The following is an 18,967-nucleotide window of genomic DNA, read 5'->3' on the forward strand; positions in this document are numbered from 1 at the left end:
GATTAATATCATCTTTTACACTTGTGTATGTTGTACTGATCAATATTATCTTATACACTTGTGTATGTTGTACTGATCAATATCATCTTATACACTTGTGTATATTGTACTGATCAATATCATCTTATACACTTGTGTATGTTGTACTGATCAATATCATCTTATACACTTGTGTATATGTTGTACTGATCAATATCATCTTATACACTTGTGTATGTTGTACTGATCAATATCATCTTATACACTTGTGTATGTTGTACTGATCAATATCATCTTATACACTTGTGTATGTTGTACTGATCAATATCATCTTATACACTTGTGTATGTTGTACTGATCAATATCATCTTATACACTTGTGTCTTTTGTACTGATCAATATCATCTTATACACTTGTCTTTTGTTCTGATCAATATCATCTTATACACTTGTGTATGTTGTACTGATCAATATCATCTTATACACTTGTGTATGTTGTACTGATCAATATCATCTTATACACTTGTGTATGTTGTACTGATCAATATCATCTTATACACTTGTGTATGTTGTACTGATCAATATCATCTTATACACTTGTGTATGTTGTACTGATCAATACATCTTATACACTTGTGTATATTGTACTGATCAATATCATCTTATACACTTGTGTATGTTGTACTGATCAATATCATCTTATACACTTGTGTATGTTGTACTGATCAATATCATCTTATACACTTGTGTATATTGTACTGATCATATATATCATATCTTATACACTTGTGTATGTTGAATGATCAATATTCTTATACACTTGTGTATTTTACTGATTATATCATCATCTTATACACTTGTGTATTTGACTGATGTACTGATCAATATCATCTTATACACTTGTGTATGTTGTACTGATCAATATTATCTTACACACTTGTGTATGTTGTACTGATCAATATCATCTTATACACTTGTGTATATTGTACTGATCAAAATCATCTTATACAGTTGTGTATGTTGTACTGATCAATATCATACCGGTTAACCAACTGTTTTTTTCAGACATTTTGGGGATTTTTGTTAATGTGATGGCAGTGAAATACCATATTCGACTCAATAAGTGCCCGGGGGGCTTAAGTAATGAGAGAGAAATGAGGAGGCACTTATAGAACCAAATTTCACAAAGATTTTGCACAAAGTAAGAAGTCTTCAATGTACAAAGTAAGAAGTCTTCAATGTACAAAGTAAGAAGTCTTCAATGTACAAAGTAAGAAGTCTTCAATGTACAAAGTAAGAAGTCTTCAATGTACAAAGTAAGAAGCCTTCAATGTACAAAGTACAAAGAAGAAGTAAGAAGAAGTCTTCAATGTACAAAGTAAGAAGCTTCAATGTACAAAGTAAGAAGCTTCAATGTACAAAGTAAGAAGCTTCATGTACAAAGTAGAGCTTCAATGTACAAAGTAAGAAGTCTTCAATGTACAAAGTAAGAAGTCTTCAATGTACAAAGTCTTCAATGTACAAAGTAAGAAGTCTTCAATGTGAAGCTTCATGTACAAAGTAAGAAGCCTTCAATGTACAAAGTAAGAAGTCTTCAATGTACAAAGTAAGAAGCTTCAATGTACAAGTACAAAGTAAGAAGCTTCAATGTACAAAGTAAGAAGCTTCAATGTACAAAGTAAGAAGTCTTCAATGTACAAAGTAAGAAGTCTTCAATGTACAAAGTAAGAAGTCTTCAATGTACAAAGTAAGAAGTCTTCAATGTACAAAGTAAGAAGTCTTCAATGTACAAAGTAAGAAGTCTTCAATGTACAAAGTAAGAAGTCTTCAATGTACAAAGTAAGAAGCCTTCAGTGTACAAAGTAAGAAGCCTTCAATGTACAAAGTAAGAAGTCTTCAATGTACAAAGTAAGAAGTCTTCAATGTACAAAGTAAGAAGTCTTCAATGTACAAAGTAAGAAGCCTTCAATACAAAGGTACAAAGTAAGAAGTCTTCAATGTACAAAGAGTAAGAAGTCTTCAATGTACAAAGTAAGAAGCTTCAATGTTAATTCAATGTACAAAGTAAGAAGTCTTCAATGTACAAAGTAAGAAGCCTTCAATGTACAAAGTAAGAAGCCTTCAATGTACAAAGTAAGAAGCCTTCAATGTACAAAGTAAGAAGCCTTCAATGTACAAAGTAAGAAGCTTCAATGTACAAAGTAAGAAGTTCAATGTACAAAGTAAGAAGCCTTCAATGTACAAAGTAAGAAGTCTTCAATGTACAAAGTAAGAAGCTTCATGTACAAAGTAAGAAGTCTTCAATGTACAAAGTAAGAAGTCTTCAATGTACAAAAGTAAGAAGTCTTCAATGTACAAAGTAAGAAGCCTTCAATGTACAAAGTAAGAAGTCTTCAATGTACAAAGTAAGAAGTCTTCAATGTACAAAGTAAGAAGTCTTCAATGTACAAAGTAAGAAGCCTTCAATGTACAAAGTAAGAAGCTTCAATGTACAAAGTAAGAAGCCTTCAATGTACAAAGTAAGAAGCCTTCAATGTACAAAGTAAGAAGCTTCAATGTACAAAGTAAGAAGCTTCAATTACAAGTCTTCAATGTACAAAGTAAGAAGTCTTCAATGTACAAAGTAAGAAGCCTTCAATGTACAAAGTAAGAAGCCTTCAATGTACAAAGTAAGAAGTCTTCAATGTACAAAGTAAGAAGCCTTCAATGTACAAAGTAAGAAGTCTTCAATGTACAAAGTAAGAAGTCTTCAATGTACAAAGTAAGAAGCCTTCAATGTACAAAGTAAGAAGTCTTCAATGTACAAAGTAAGAAGTCTTCAATGTACAAAGTAAGAAGCCTTCAATGTACAAAGTAAAAGCTTCAATGTCAAAGTAGCTTCAATGTACAAAGTAAGAAGTCTTCAATGTACAAAGTAAGAAGTCTTCAATGTACAAAGTAAGAAGTCTTCAATGTACAAAGTAAGAAGTCTTCAATGTACAAAGTAAGAAGCCTTCAATGTACAAAGTAAGAAGCCTTCAATGTACAAAGTAAGAAGCCTTCAATGTACAAAGTAAGAAGTCTTCAATGTACAAAGTAAGAAGTCTTCAATGTACAAAGTAAGAAGTCTTCAATGTACAAAGTAAGAAGTCTTCAATGTACAAAGTAAGAAGTCTTCAATGTACAAAGTAAGAAGTCTTCAATGTACAAAGTAAGAAGTCTTCAATGTACAAAGTAAGAAGTCTTCAATGTACAAAGTAAGAAGTCTTCAATGTACAAAGTAAGAAGTCTTCAATGTACAAAGTAAGAAGTCTTCAATGTACAAAGTAAGAAGTCTTCAATGTACAAAGTAAGAAGTCTTCAATGTACAAAGTAAGAAGTCTTCAATGTACAAAGTAAGAAGTCTTCAATGTACAAAGTAAGAAGTCTTCAATGTACAAAGTAAGAAGTCTTCAATGTACAAAGTAAGAAGTCTTCAATGTACAAAGTAAGAAGTCTTCAATGTACAAAGTAAGAAGCTTTCAATGTGAAAGAAATCAAAGAAACCAGATTGGTTTACATACTTTCAGCTCACATTCTATTCAAGTGAATTTGAGGGAGACAATTATTGGGTGAAATACAGTAGTTTGAATGGAAAGTAGACTTTGTATGCTGATATTGGTGGTAAATCTCTGGATTGTGCATGTACATAAGAGCATGGTGTTGATCTGTTCTCTTGTGTATTGGTGGTAAATCTCTGGATTGTGCATGCATGTACATAAGAGCATGGTGTTGATCTGTTCTCTTGTGTATTTCAGACCTAAAGGTGCATTTGGAGTACCCATACAATATGAGAGAAGTTTCCGGTGGAAGTTGGGACAGTTCCGATACCTCTGTTCCTCCAACGCTCTGTCTGGACATGTTAAGATTACAGTGTCCAGAGACAACCTGTTTGAAGATTCTTTTGCTCAGGTAAAACATTATCAATTGATAGGATTTGTCTGTTAATCCAATACTACACCACCTTAATTTATACTACTTAATCAGAAACCTTCATACATACAACTGTAAATAATTATAAAGAGTGAAAAGGAATTCAAAATATCCCTAAATGTAGGTCATAACTTTCTCTTGTTTTGCGATAATCTAGTATGCTTGGTCTTGTACAATGCCTATTTCAATTAATAGAGGACAAACAATGGTAGTATTTGAGTGTCAACTGATTCCTGTGGACATTCTAGAATATCTATTTACCTGTTGTCTACAAATCACTTTCCTTATACCTGTTACACAAGGAGCAATACATAACCTGTATAACTGGCAATGTATTAAAGAATTGAAATGATATTTAGAGAGGGAGGACTATTGATCCTAGTGTTACAAATTACTAAAATACAAAGTAGAATGATAAACTGTATTTCATTCCAGACTTTCCTGATATTCAAAAAAGGATCTTTTTACCTTAATGAACATATGCATGAACAGATTAATTGATTCAGTATCTAAGGTTAATCTAAATGTGATAAAAAGATACTGTATATTGTTGTTTGTGTTATAGATTATGCAGTCACAGCCATATGTATTGTATATTGTTCTTTGTGTTATAGATTATGCGGTTACAGCCATATGTATTGTATATTGTTCTTTGTGTTATAGATTATGCGGTTACAGCCATATGTATTGTATATTGTTCTTTGTGTTATAGATTATGCGGTTACAGCCATATGTATTGTATATTGTTCTTTGTGTTATAGATTATGCGGTTACAGCCATATGATCTGAGAAGAAGACTGTATATCATATTCAAGGGAGAAGAAGGACTAGACTACGGTGGTGTAGCTAGGTCAGTGGAATTCAAATTCCAGTGTTACTATGTCTGGGGATGAAATATACAACTTGGATTTATACAAGCCTGAATAGAATTTGTTTTCAAACCCTGTTTCTAGATCATTTTTAGTTTGATGTCTCTATGTTACTTTAAATGATTGTATCTCAATACCTGTATTTATACTTTGTATTGTACTGGGAGTGGTTTTTCCATCTGTCCTACGGCGGACATATACTCTCTGTTTGATACCTGTATATTACATGTATACTTGCTTTGTGCAGATATACTTGTTTTTTACAGGGAATGGTTATTCCGTCTGTCCCATAACGTACTAAACCCTATGTACTGCCTGTTTGATACCTGTATATTACATGTATACTTGCTTTGTGCAGATATACTTGTTTTTTACAGGGAATGGTTATTCCGTCTGTCCCATAACGTACTAAACCCTATGTACTGCCTGTTTGATACCTCTATATTATTGTATCTCACTTTCATTTAGAATGTTCTGATTGAATTAAACTTGATCACATGATATTGAATAAGTTAGATATCTCTCCAGAATTGGGAGGCGAGGAAAATAACCCCAGGGAAATAACTCCAGGAAAATGCTTATTTTTCGCACTCTTGATCTTTATGAGTTCATTAAATTAACCAGAGATTTAGATTGATTTTATTTTTATATTTTAATTTTGTATGGTAAAATAAAAAAAATGATTATGTCCCTAGAAGCCCTCGAGAAAATACCTCTCTCTATGGAGACAATTGTATATGTATCCTTCTACAGAGGTCCATAACTGTATATTATACTTGTTTGTACAGGGAGTGGTTTTTCCATCTGTCGCACGATGTACTGAATCCAATGTACTGCCTGTTTGAGTATGCCAGTCACAGTAACTACAGCCTACAGATCAACGCTGCCTCTAATGTCAACCCTGACCATCTTGTATACTTTAGATTTATTGGACGATTCATTGCCATGGTGAGTGCTCTAACATTAAATAATGAACCACTATTACAGCTAAGTCCAAATGTGTCATGATACGATTCATTTTGAAAAGGAATTAACCAATATGGAATCTATGGTTGACCCAAACATGAGAATGGTATACATTTGTACACATAGATTCACTTTTACTGTGCAAGTCAACATCACCCCCTTAAAATAACAAAAGATTGGAAGTGTCGTGATCACATCTGAATCTTTAGCTTGGAGTTGCTGGGAGGTACAAGTATTGTAACTGAATTAATTCAACTTACTATGAAAACATATACTTAAGTTTTAAACAAATTTTGACACTTTTTGCAGTCACAGAATCCACAAAATTATTATATATACTAATAACAGATTCTATGTGCAATTTCAATATTGCCGATGTACAAATTCCTGACCTGAATTGGCTGAGGATAAAGACTTTGTCTGGTGTTGTAGGCCTTGTACCATTGAAAGTTAATTTTGTTTGATGTTGTAGGCCCTGTACCATAGAAAGTTAATTTTGTTTGGTGTTGTAGGCCCTGTACCATGGAAAGTTTATTTTGTTTGGTGTTGTAGGCCCTGTACCATGGAAAGTTTATTTTGATTGGTGTTGTAGGCCCTAGTGTACCATAGAAAGTTTATTTTGTTTGGTGTTGTAGGCCCTGTACCATGGAAAGTTTATTTTGATTGGTGTTGTAGGCCCTGTACCATGGAAAGTTTATTTTGTTTGGTGTTGTAGGACCTGTACCCTTATTATTATTATTATTTCCTTTATTTCCTCCAATATTGAAGAGTTTACAGAAAATAATACATAAATAAAGAAAGAAACATTCTAACATACACACGTTACACACATATATACATATCTATCAATACAAGAAAATACTATTAGATATTCGACTACATTTGCCATTATCTAATAGCGGAGAATGCTTATAATAATTAGCTACAAACATATGTAGACGAGACATCACAAATGATACATGCAGTTTGTAATAACAGATATATACGTATCAAAAGTCTATATATAAGGCTAGCACAAAAACATACATAATACAAATACTCTGGAGTTCGCAAGATTTAGCATACATATAACTTCAGTTGAAGTTAATACAATCAAATATTTACCTAAAAAAGAAAAGAAAAAAGGTCAGTTATGAATACCACTTTGTACGAACATTTTGTTAACAATAATAATTGAATTTAGTCTAAAGTCTTCCAGTTCATTTTGAGATAAATGGTAGTTAAATAGTCCACCAAGAAGAACATGCAGTAGATGATATTTTGATATTGAATTGAGATAAAAAACAAAATCTATATCTTTATTCAATGTCAAAATATCATCTGCTGAATAAAGATATAGATTTTGTTTTTTATCTCAATTCAGTGTCAAAATATCATCTACTGCATGTTCTTCTGTGCCATGGAAACCTTATTTTGTTTGGTGTTGTAGGCCCTGTACCATGGAAAGTTTATTTTGTTAGCCCACCATCAACAGATGGTGGGCTATTCAAATCGCCCTGCGTACGTGGTCCGTTGTCCGTCGTCCGTCGTCCGTCCGTACACAATGCTTGTTATCACTATTTCTTAAAAACTGCAGCAGGGATTTTGTTCAAACTTCACATGGAGGGTCCCCTTGGTCCATATTTGTGCCATACAGATTTTGAGACTGATCGGAAAAACAAGATGTTCGCCAGGCAGCCATCTTTGATTTTGGCAGTTGAAGTTTGTTATCGATATTTCTTGAGAACTACTGAAGGGATTTTGTTCAAACTTCACATGAAGGTAACCCTTGGTCCCTAGTTGTGCCATACAGATTTTGAGGCTGATCAGAAAAACAAGATGGCCGCCAGGCAGCCATCTTTGGTATGGCAGTTGAAGTTTGTTATCATTATTTCTTGAGAACTACTGAAGGGATTTTGTTCAAACTTCACATGGAGGTTACCCTTGGTCCCTAGTTGTGCCATACAGATTTTGAGGCTGATAGGAAAAACAAGATGGCCGCCAGGCAGCCATCTTGGATTTTGATAGTTAAGGTTTGATATCCCTATTTCTCAAAAAGTGCTGAAGGGATCTTTCTCAAATTTAATATGTAGGTTCCCCTAGGGCCCTTGTTTTGCATATTGCATTTTTGGACCAATCAGTGAACAAGATGGCCGCCAGGCCGCCATCTTGGATTTTGATAGTTAAAGTTTGTTATGGCTATTTCTCAGATAATACTGAAGGGATCTGTCTCAAATTTCATATGTAGGTTCCCCTAGGGACCTAGTTGTGCATATTGCATTTTGGGACCGATCGGTCAACAAAATTGCTGCCAGGCAGCCATCTTGGATTTTTATATTCAAAGTTTGTTATCGCTATTTCTCAGAAAGTATTGAATGGATCTTTCTCAAATTTCACATGTAGGTTCCCCTAGGGCCCTAGTTGTGCATATTGTGATTTGGGACCGATTGATCAACAAGATGGCCACCAAGGAGTCATCTTGGACTTTGATAGTTGAAGTTTGTTTCCGCTATTTCTCAAAAGGTACTGAAGCGATCTGTCTCATGCCCTGTACCATGGAAAGTTTATTTTGTTTGGTGTTGTAGGCCTGTACCATGTAAAGTTTACTTTGTTTGATGTTGTAGGCCTGTACCATAGAAAGTTTATTTTGTTTGATGTTGTAGGCCCTGTACCATAGAAAGTTTATTTTGTTGTTGTAGGCCCTGTACCATGGAAAGTTTATTTTGTTTAATGTTGTAGGCCAGTACCATGTAAAGTTTATTTTGTTTGGTGTTGTAGGCCCTGTACCATAGAAAGCTTATTTTGTTGTTGTAGGCCCTGTACCATGGAAAGTTTATTTTGTTTAATGTTGTAGGCCTGTACCATGTAAAGTTGATTTTGTTTGATGTTGTAGGCCTGTACCATAGAAAGTTTATTTTGTTTGATGTTGTAGGCCCTGTACCATAGAAAGTTTATTTTGTTTGGTGTTGTAGGCCTGTACCATGTAAAGTTTATTTTGTTTGATGTTGTAGGCCCTGTACCATGTAAAGTTTATTTTGTTTGATGTTGTAGGCCCTGTACCATAGAAAGTTTATTTTGTTGTTGTAGGCCCTGTACCATGGAAAGTTTATTTTGTTTAATGTTGTAGGCCAGTACCATGTAAAGTTTATTTTGTTTGGTGTTGTAGGCCCTGTACCATAGAAAGCTTATTTTGTTGTTGTAGGCCCTGTACCATGGAAAGTTTATTTTGTTTAATGTTGTAGGCCTGTACCATGTAAAGTTGATTTTGTTTGGTGTTGTAATCCCTGTACCATAGAAAGTTGATTTTGTTTGGTGTTGTAGGCCCTGTACCATGGAAAGTTTATCGACAGTGGGTTCACACTACCGTTCTATAAGAGGATGCTGAATAAGAAGTTGCACCTGACTGATATTGAGACGATAGACCCTGAGTTCTTTAACTCTCTCACCTGGATCCAGTAAGTTCTACTAATACTGCAATACATGTTTACATGTGAGGTATAGACACTCGTACATGTTTACATGTGAGGTATAGACACTTATACATATTTACATGTGAGGTATAGACAGTCGCTCATGTTTACATATGAGGTATGGACCATCGTACATGTTTACATATGTGAGGTATGGACCATCGTACATGTTTACATGTGAGGTATGGACCATCGTACATGTTTACATATGTGAGGTATGGACCATCATACATGTTTACATGTGAGGTATGGACCATCGTACATGTTTACATATGTGAGGTATGGACCATCGTACATGTTTACATGTGAGGTATAGACAGTCGTACATGTTTACATGTGAGGTATGGACTGTCGTACATGTTTACATGTGAGGTATGGACCGTCGTACATGTTTACATGTGAGGTATGGACTGTCGTACATGTTAACATGTGAGGTATGGACCATTGTACATGTTTACATGTGAGGTATGGACCCCTGTACATATTAACATGTGAGGTATAGACCCTCGTACATGTTTACATGTGAGGTATAGACACTTATACATATTTACATGTGAGGTATAGACCATCGTACATGTTTACATATGTGAGGTATGGACCATCGTACATGTTTACATGTGAGGTATAGACAGTTATACATGTTTACATGTGAGGTATGGACTGTCGTTCATGTTTACATATGAGGTATGGACCATCGTACATGTTTACATATGTGAGGTATGGACCATCGTACATGTTTACATGTGAGGTATGGACCATCGTACATGTTTACATATGTGAGGTATGGACCATCATACATGTTTACATGTGAGGTATGGACCATCGTACATGTTTACATATGTGAGGTATGGACCATCGTACATGTTTACATGTGAGGTATAGACAGTCGTACATGTTTACATGTGAGGTATGGACCGTCGTACATGTTTACATGTGAGGTATGGACCGTCGTACATGTTTACATGTGAGGTATGGACTGTCGTACATGTTAACATGTGAGGTATGGACCATTGTACATGTTTACATGTGAGGTATGGACCCCTGTACATATTAACATGTGAGGTATAGACCCTCGTACATGTTTACATGTGAGGTAAGGACCATCGTACATATTTACATGTGAGGTATAGACAGTCGTACATGCTTACATGTGAGGTATGGACCATCGTACATGTTTACATGTGAGGTATAGACAGTCATACATGTTTACATGTGAGGTATGGACTGTCGTTCATGTGAGATACGGGGGGTATATTAGTCTGCCACTCTGGAAATAGTTCTAGTTTGTTCATCTTAAAATCTCATAATTGTTGTGTTTGACTGGAAGAACCCATTTAAGCCACACTTTGTCTGTCTTAAAAGAAACAGCAGATATCGCCATAAATGTTTTGTGATGATTGAGCAGCCAAATGCATTGTTTGGATACACCCTGTAGTTTATAGGTTCATGTGTCTCGATCCATAAAGTTAGAACATTTCATTTCTTTACTTAATTCAACGATGATTAATGTTTAGGGACAACAATATTGATGAGTGTGGCCTGGAGCTGTTCTTCAGCGCCGACTTTGAGGTGTTGGGCAAGATTGAGCAGCATGATCTGAAGGAAGGAGGAGCTGACATTCGTGTGACAGAGGAAAACAAGGAAGAATATATCAAGTAGGACCCGTTATACCCACAATACATTCCTGATAAATTTATTGTTTGTTGAAAGCAATTTAGAAGCCTATGGAAGAAAAATTATTTACAAAACTCATTAAATTGAAGTTGGCAGGACCATTATTATGAGAAAATTTCAAATACTTTTATACCTAGAGTAAAGTGTACTTGAATTCTTAATGAAAAGTTGGTACCAACAAAACAGGTCAAATTCAGTTCATGATATCTTGTAACATCAGACCATATCCAGCAAATTGTCTAGTTTCCTTCAGTTTGCAAAATAAGTCTTTAAGTCTTATATAAAGATCAATTTACGCTTTAACTGCTGTGTGATGTTTTGTGCAGCCATTGGTATTTATATATGTGTTGTATGTTAATCAGTCTGATGACCAACTGGAGATTCCAACGAGGTGTTGAGGACCAGACCAAGGCTTTCCTCGATGGATTTAGTGAAGTGGTGCCACTTCAGTGGTTACAGTACTTTGATGAGAGAGAGTTGGAGGTAAATAAGTCACATCCAGGTCATAGGTCACATCAATTCGGACAGTTGTTAATATTATTTGAGCTTATCTTGTGAGAACATGCTAAGGATTCAGAACAAAAGTTTAGGATCACAAGATGACTATCTCACCAATAAAATTGTGTTATACCTAGACAAAACCAAGGAATAAATGATAACGTATTGGCGGTATGTATTGGTATTAAATGTCTTGGTCTGATTTCCAGTTGATGCTGTGTGGTATGCAGGAAGTTGATGTAGATGACTGGGAAAGGAACACTATTTACAGACATTATCAAAGGAACTCGAAACAAGTTGTCTGGTTCTGGAAGGTAAGAGTTACCTTGGATCTAATCATGTCAGTTATGGTCAACTGTCATGTTAAATGAAAAATGTAGAACAAGAAATTTTTGTATAACCTAGACTGATAAGAAAATTAAACGTAGAAAAGATATTTGATGTAATAAAGCTTTTATGTATTGTCAATTGTATAGCATAATACTTTATAGCGTATGGCCAATAATGTTGGGGAGATAACTCATGATTTTCGGTGTTTTTCAGTTTGTGAGAGAAATAGACAACGAAAAGCGTACAAGACTGATGCAATTTGTTACTGGAACATGTCGTTTACCAGTCGGAGGGTTTGCAGAGTTGATGGGTACATACATATTATATTTCTTTATTTTATTTTATTTTTTTAAATTTTAAAAATTTGTATTTCCATATCACATAAGATCCCTCAGTGAACAGCTTCTAGCTCTCACTTCAACTTGTTAGACAAGTTATAACCTTGACATTAGATCACTTAGTGAACAGCTTCTAGCTCTCACTTCAACTTGACAAGTTATAACCTTGACATTAGATCACTTAGTGAACAGCTTCTAGCTCTAACTTCAACTTGACAAGTTATAACCTTGACATTAGATCACTTAGTGAACAGCTTCTAGCTCTCACTTCAACTTGACAAGTTATAACCTTGACATTAGATCACTTAGTGAACAGCTTCTAGCTCTAACTTCAACTTGACAAGTTATAACCTTGACATTAGATCACTTAGTGAACAGCTTCTAGCTCTTACTTCAACTTAACAAGTTATAACCTTGACATTAGATCACTTAGTGAACAGCTTCTAGCTCTCACTTCAACTTAACAAGTTATAACCTTGACATTAGATCACTTAGTGAACAGCTTCTAGCTCTGATCACTTAGTGAACAGCTTCTAGCTCTGATCACTTAGTGAACAGCTTCTAGCTCTCACTTCAACTTGACAAGTTATAACCTTGACATTAGATCACTTAGTGAACAGCTTCTAGCTCTCACTTCAACTTGACAAGTTATAACCTTGACATTAGATCACTTAGTGAACAGCTTCTAGCTCTGATCACTTAGTGAACAGCTTCTAGCTCTCACTTCAACTTGACAAGTTATAACCTTGACATTAGATCACTTAGTGAACAGCTTCTAGCTCTCACTTCAACTTGACAAGTTATAACCTTGACATTAGATCACTTAGTGAACAGCTTCTAGCTCTGATCACTTAGTGAACAGCTTCTAGCTCTCACTTCAACTTGACAAGTTATAACCTTGACATTAGATCACTTAGTGAACAGCTTCTAGCTCTGATCACTTAGTGAACAGCTTCTAGCTCTCACTTCAACTTGACAAGTTATAACCTTGACATTAGATCACTTAGTGAACAGCTTCTAGCTCCGATCACTCAGTGAACAGCTTCTAGCTCTCACTTCAACTTGACAAGTTATAACCTTGACATTAGATCACTTAGTGAACAGCTTCTAGCTCTCACTTCAACTTGACAAGTTATAACCTTGACATTAGATCACTTAGTGAACAGCTTCTAGCTTTCACTTCAACTTGACAAGTTATAACCTTGACATTAGATCACTTAGTGAACAGCTTCTAGCTCTCACTTCAACTTGACAAGTTATAACCTTGACATTAGATCACTTAGTGAACAGCTTCTAGCTCTCACTTCAACTTGACAAGTTATAACCTTGACATTAGATCACTTAGTGAACAGCTTCTTGCTCTCACTTCAACTTGTCAGACATGTTATAACATTGATTTTTTAATTAGATTCTGAAAGTATCAGTTTAGAATACATATTCTCTATTTACGCTTTATATGCACTTGCTGCAGCTAGATATTTATTATAGCGTCATGTGTTTGCTAGAGTAATACCATACTATCCAGAACAATACTAGTTTCCCTTACAAAATAATGACGTCCAAATTGACACCCACTTGAAAGACAAGAATATATACGGTACATTTAAATGTGTTATGTGTTATTTAATTAATTTTCTTTTCATTCAAATCACTAAATGTTCTTTAAAATTGTACTTGTACAGGAAGCAATGGTCCCCAGAGATTTTGTATAGAGAAAGTAGGTAAGGAGACCTGGCTGCCTCGGAGTCATACCTGTTTTAATCGGCTAGATTTACCACCTTATAGGACCTACGAACAGTTAGTGGAAAAATTGACAATGGCAATCGAGGAGACAGAAGGTTTTGGTCAAGAATGATGTTTACTTTACGAGCCACTGGTGATAATGGACCTTTTGAGGCCATGTTTGTACATAAAATCATTATAAAAACCTCTTATTGTTTCTGTGCGAGTATGGAGTGAATGAAATGCTTCCTGACAGGTAAAATGTATTGTGTCGTTCGCGACATTTTTCTTTGTGTCTGGGAAAATACCTGAAGGAGACAGAGGAAAACAGAAATCCAGGTGGGTGGTCTTGTAGATCAGCACAAGTGAATATTCTATGCAGAACACAGATTTTCCATATTTGCTCAAAGGCGTCCTCCCTCTGTCGTCTGTATTCTCGATTTGAATGTTTGGCAATTTGGACAAAAATCTTCAACGTTGGAGCATGGTTTCAATGGATTGCAAGAAAAAAAAAGGAGTTTTGAAATTTTGTACAAATTCAAGTAACATCAGATTTCAGTCGCGTCTTATCTATTAGTTTTTCTGGAGCTAAGATTTGACAGAAAGGAGATTTCATTGATGATACTACTGCACCAAGGAGTGGAGATTTAAAGAAGGGCCTAAACATGTTATTGATTTTGGTTATAGAATGAATTTCAATGACATCACTGGAATTGTGATTGAGGAAGGGATTATCATTTCCAAGTGTTGAAGGATGTCAGTTGTATGACAATTCCTCATCGCTGTGGCAGAAATGATTGAGGAATGGAAAAATAAATAAACTTGATTATGAAAGAATTTGGGAAAGAAATTCAAATTACCCTGGTAATTTAGATTCTTAAAATGGAATCAGATATTCTGCAAAACTGATATGGCTTTAGAAGAAAAATCTGTTTTTAATTGTTTTTACAATAGAATGTTTTGCATGAATTTACACTTTGAGAGCAGGAATTTATTGCATCATTACTTATACTAACACTTTTTTGTGTCGTCGAGTCATATAAATGGATCAAATTTGCATGGAAAGAAATAAAGGGAGCTCTAATTGATCACTGGGTAATAAACTTGATATTGAATGAAAACGGAATGAGATAATGAATGATCCCTATTTTTGTATGGAGATGTTAATAGTTGTACAAGTGGGACTGTAGTTTTTGTATAGTTAGTATTGCACTATGTGACCTATATAGATTTTATATGGTACAGTGGGCTTTCATGTCCAAATACACAGGCTAATATGGTGAAACCCTGTGACTAGTGTTTCATTTAATGATTTATCTCATCTTAAGATGTACAGTTCCGTTTTGTCTACATTCTATGTTTGGCAAAGTTAATTTTTTTATTTGATATTGTTTGAAAGTGCTTGTATTTCATAGATGTTCCGACCCATTCAGTTTTTATTCAGGTAAAACCAATTTTCTCAATTACTTTACCGTTCCACCCCCACAACTTCTGATTAAAACTCCACAATTTGTATTTACACCTGGAGAAAAGTATAAGGTGATGGTCTATAGATATAAGCATATTAAATTCCACTTCTCTAATTAGATGTATTAATTCTAGACGTAATGTTTCATTGTCGTTCTACCTTCCCTACTCAAAAAATTGTTTAATGATAAAGATTAAATATTTATTGTAGTTACCTCCCCTTTAACATTAATGCAATGAAATGTTCCTGTTTCTGTTTTGTATATATTACAACTGTGATTTGTACACAGGGCAAAAGATGTTTATATATAAATAGATATATCTTGTTGGTTCTGTTATGTTGTCTGAGTGAGTTGCCTTGTTTTGTTTTATAATCAACATTTCCAAAATTTTATTTCATTATTTTGAACATGTTCTCAACTGAAAAACAAAATATATATCCTCATGCAAAAATTCATTATTTCTCCACAATTTTAGTTTCATATCTGATCAAATATGATCATTTGGGTTATTCTTTAAATACACAGTTAAAAGGAGACACAGATTCTATTAGACCTGTTTATAGTGAAGCTCTCCAAAAGATTTGTTAATCAGAGAAATGTCAGGTAGAGACTGTTATTAGGATTGAGCATGTTGTTAGGGCCAGAATTATTGAAAAGTGATTTTGTTGGACTTCTTGAATCAAAGATCTGTCTGCTAGAAACATATTGTCTGTGATTGGAAATACATATCCTATAAAATGATAAGCAGTAACGCACCATTATATCAGTAATACAACATTTCTAGATGGACCTCAGATATGAGAACTGAAATACAAATGAACTTTGTTACCTCAGACTTTCATTTGTCACAGACCTGTTTGATTTGGAACCATTATTTCCTTGATCTCTTCCAAATATTCTAACTTGATGCTCAGAAAACTAAGAAAATTAAATATGTAATTACGGTCGAAATATTCCAGATAACGTAAATAGACTATTGCACGTGTAATTATGAAGTCTACATGATGATGACGTCCTTTCAATATGTGACCACCCATACGACATACATATGCAGCAATAGGAGGTGTTCTGATGTTGAATTCATTCAAATTTGAAACGTTTGACACCTTAACCTTATAGTTTGGTATTTTACTTTGACCATTGAACCCAAAGTGAATCTGAGGTGAAGAAGTTCGTCTGTAGGTTTATATAACACCTGACTTGTTCAGTAGGTTGAACATGTTTATTCCCTATTTTGTCATTTTGCTATGTAGAGTTGTCTGCCCTTGTGATATATTGATTGTTACATAATTTATGTATAACATCACACTAATGCAAGCTAATCATGTAACAATGATTAATACCGACTCACAAGGGTAGATAACTCTGCATCAGTCTGATGTTGTTACGTAGACTAAGCTCATGTTGCCAAATTATTTAGAATGTTAATCAATGCCTTATTATAAACATCAGCACAGTTTTAGATTCTGTAGCAAGTTTAAGCTATTTTTATAATGATCGTTTCATGTTTTTTTAAGCAAGAGGCATATAGATTTTCCCCCTGAAGTGGATTCCTGTTTGTGTAGATTTAGGTTATATTTATGTGTTAATTTACATACGTGATCAGCAACTAATTCGGTATGAAAGATAGTATAACTGTTAATTTTCATACCACGTGTAAGTTTTAATTTGAAGAAAGGTTGAAGAAAGATGAATGTATGCATGGTTTGTTTTAAGTTATTTTCTTTGGTATGAGTGAATATTTGTATCAGTGTTTAACAGCAAGGTTATTGAGAGGAATTTTGTCACAAATTACCCAAGACCCCTATAGCTTACAAATCTATCTGATCTATATCAAGTTATTTAAGGTGTATGTGTGCAGAAGGTCATATATGAGGCATGTGTAAAATGCTGCCTACATATATTAACAGAAGGTGACGTGGGTTTAGTAGATTCATTATTACTCGGTTTCTCCTGTCCATAGAATGCACAGAGTATTCATTGAATAGCCCTAAAATGTAGGGAAAGATTCTGTTGGATCATTTCAAATCTAGCAAAAGTCTTAAAAAGTATTCTGTCTAAAAGGTAAAGAAAAGAAAAAAATGTGACAAAAGTATATTTTAATTAATTGATGATGGTGGGCTATTCAAATCGCCTTTCGTCCGTGGTCCGTCGTCCGTCCGTCCGTCCGTCCGTCCGTCCGTCCTTCCGTCCGTCCGTCCGTCCGTCCGTCCGTCCGTTAACAATTCTTGTTACCGCTATTTCTCAGAAAGTACAGAAGGGAGCTTTCTCAAATTTCACATGTAGGTTCCCCTAGGGCCCTAGTTGTGCATATTGCATTTTGGGACCAATCGGTCAACAAGATGGCCGACTGGCGGCCATCTTGGATTTTGATAGTTAAAGTTTGTTACCGCTATTTCTCAGAAAGTTTTGAAGGGATCTTTCTCAAATTTCACATGTAGGTTCCCCTAGGGCCCTAGTTGTGCATATTGCATTTTGGGACCAATCGGTCAACAAGATGGCCGACTGGCGGCCATCTTGGATTTTGATAGTTAAAGTTTGTTACCGCTATTTCTCAGAAAGTACTTAAGGGATCTGTCTCAAATTTCACATGTAGGTTCCCCTAGGGCCCTAGTTGTGCATATTGCATTTTGGGACCAATCGGTCAACAAGATGGCCGACTGGCGGCCATCTTGGATTTTGATAGTTAAAGTTTGTTACCGCTATTTCTCAGAAAGTTTTGAAGGGATCTTTCTCAAATTTCATATGTTGGTTCTCCTAGGGCCCTAGTTGTGCATATTGCATTTTGGGACCAATCGGTCAACAAGATGGCCGACTGGCGGCCATCTTGGATTTTGATAGTTAAAGTTTGTTACCGCTATTTCTCAGAAAGTTTTGAAGGGATCTTTCTCAAATTTCATATGTTGGTTCTCCTAGGGCCCTAGTTGTGCATATTGCATTTTGGGACCAATCGGTCAACAAGATGGCCGACTGGCGGCCATCTTGGATTTTGATAGTTAAAGTTTGTTACCGCTATTTCTCAGAAAGTTTTGAAGGGATCTTTCTCAAATTTCATATGTTGGTTCTCCTAGGGCCCTAGTTGTGCATATTGCATTTTGGGACAGATCGGTCAACAAGATGGCCGACTGGCGGCCATCTTGGATTTTGATAGTTAAAGTTTGTTACCGCTATTTCTCAGAAAGTACTTAAGGGATCTTTCTCAAATATCATATGTTGGTTCTCCTAGGGCCCTAGTTGTGCATATTGCATTTTGGGACCAATCGGTCAACAATGATGGCCGACCGGCGGCCATCTTGGATTTTGATAGTTAAAGTTTGTTACCGCTATTTCCCAGAAAGTACTGAAGGGATCTTTCTCAAATTTCATATATAGGTTCCCCTAGGGCCCTAGTTGTGCATATTGCATTTTGGGACCAATCAGTCAACAAGATGGCCGACCGACTGACGGCCATCTTGGATTTTGATAGTTAAAGTTTGTTACCGCTATTTCTCAGAAAGTACTGAAGGGATCTCTCTCAAATTTCATATGCATGTTCCCCTTGAACCCTTGTTGTGCATATTGCATTTTGGGAGTGATCGGTCAACAAGATAGCCGACTGGCGGCCATCTTGGATTTTGATAGTTAAAGTTTGTTAACACTATTTCCCAGAAAGTACTGAAGGAATCTTTCTCAAATTTTATATGTAGGTTCCCCTACGACCCTAGTTGTGCATATTGCATTTT

General features: G+C 35.2%; 1 protein-coding gene across 3 annotated transcripts in view; it reads left to right on the forward strand.

Annotated features, from left to right (window-relative positions):
* Positions 1-16,755, forward strand: part of LOC138316313 (NEDD4-like E3 ubiquitin-protein ligase WWP1) — a 104,493-nt gene extending 87,738 nt beyond the window's left edge. For all 3 annotated transcript variants that reach the window (XM_069257972.1, XM_069257974.1, XM_069257973.1), the window contains 9 exons: positions 3,756-3,909; positions 4,692-4,780; positions 5,588-5,747; positions 9,066-9,199; positions 10,729-10,869; positions 11,251-11,371; positions 11,596-11,700; positions 11,930-12,026; positions 13,737-16,755. In XM_069257972.1, the coding sequence (XP_069114073.1) occupies positions 3,756-3,909; positions 4,692-4,780; positions 5,588-5,747; positions 9,066-9,199; positions 10,729-10,869; positions 11,251-11,371; positions 11,596-11,700; positions 11,930-12,026; positions 13,737-13,909 (1,174 nt within the window). In that variant the 3' untranslated portion in view covers positions 13,910-16,755. The remainder of the gene's footprint in view (positions 1-3,755; positions 3,910-4,691; positions 4,781-5,587; positions 5,748-9,065; positions 9,200-10,728; positions 10,870-11,250; positions 11,372-11,595; positions 11,701-11,929; positions 12,027-13,736) is intronic.
* Positions 16,756-18,967: the final 2,212 nt, after the last annotated feature.

This window comes from Argopecten irradians, chromosome 2, assembly GCF_041381155.1.
Source record: "Argopecten irradians isolate NY chromosome 2, Ai_NY, whole genome shotgun sequence".
NCBI classification, from domain to species: Eukaryota; Metazoa; Mollusca; class Bivalvia; order Pectinida; family Pectinidae; genus Argopecten; species Argopecten irradians.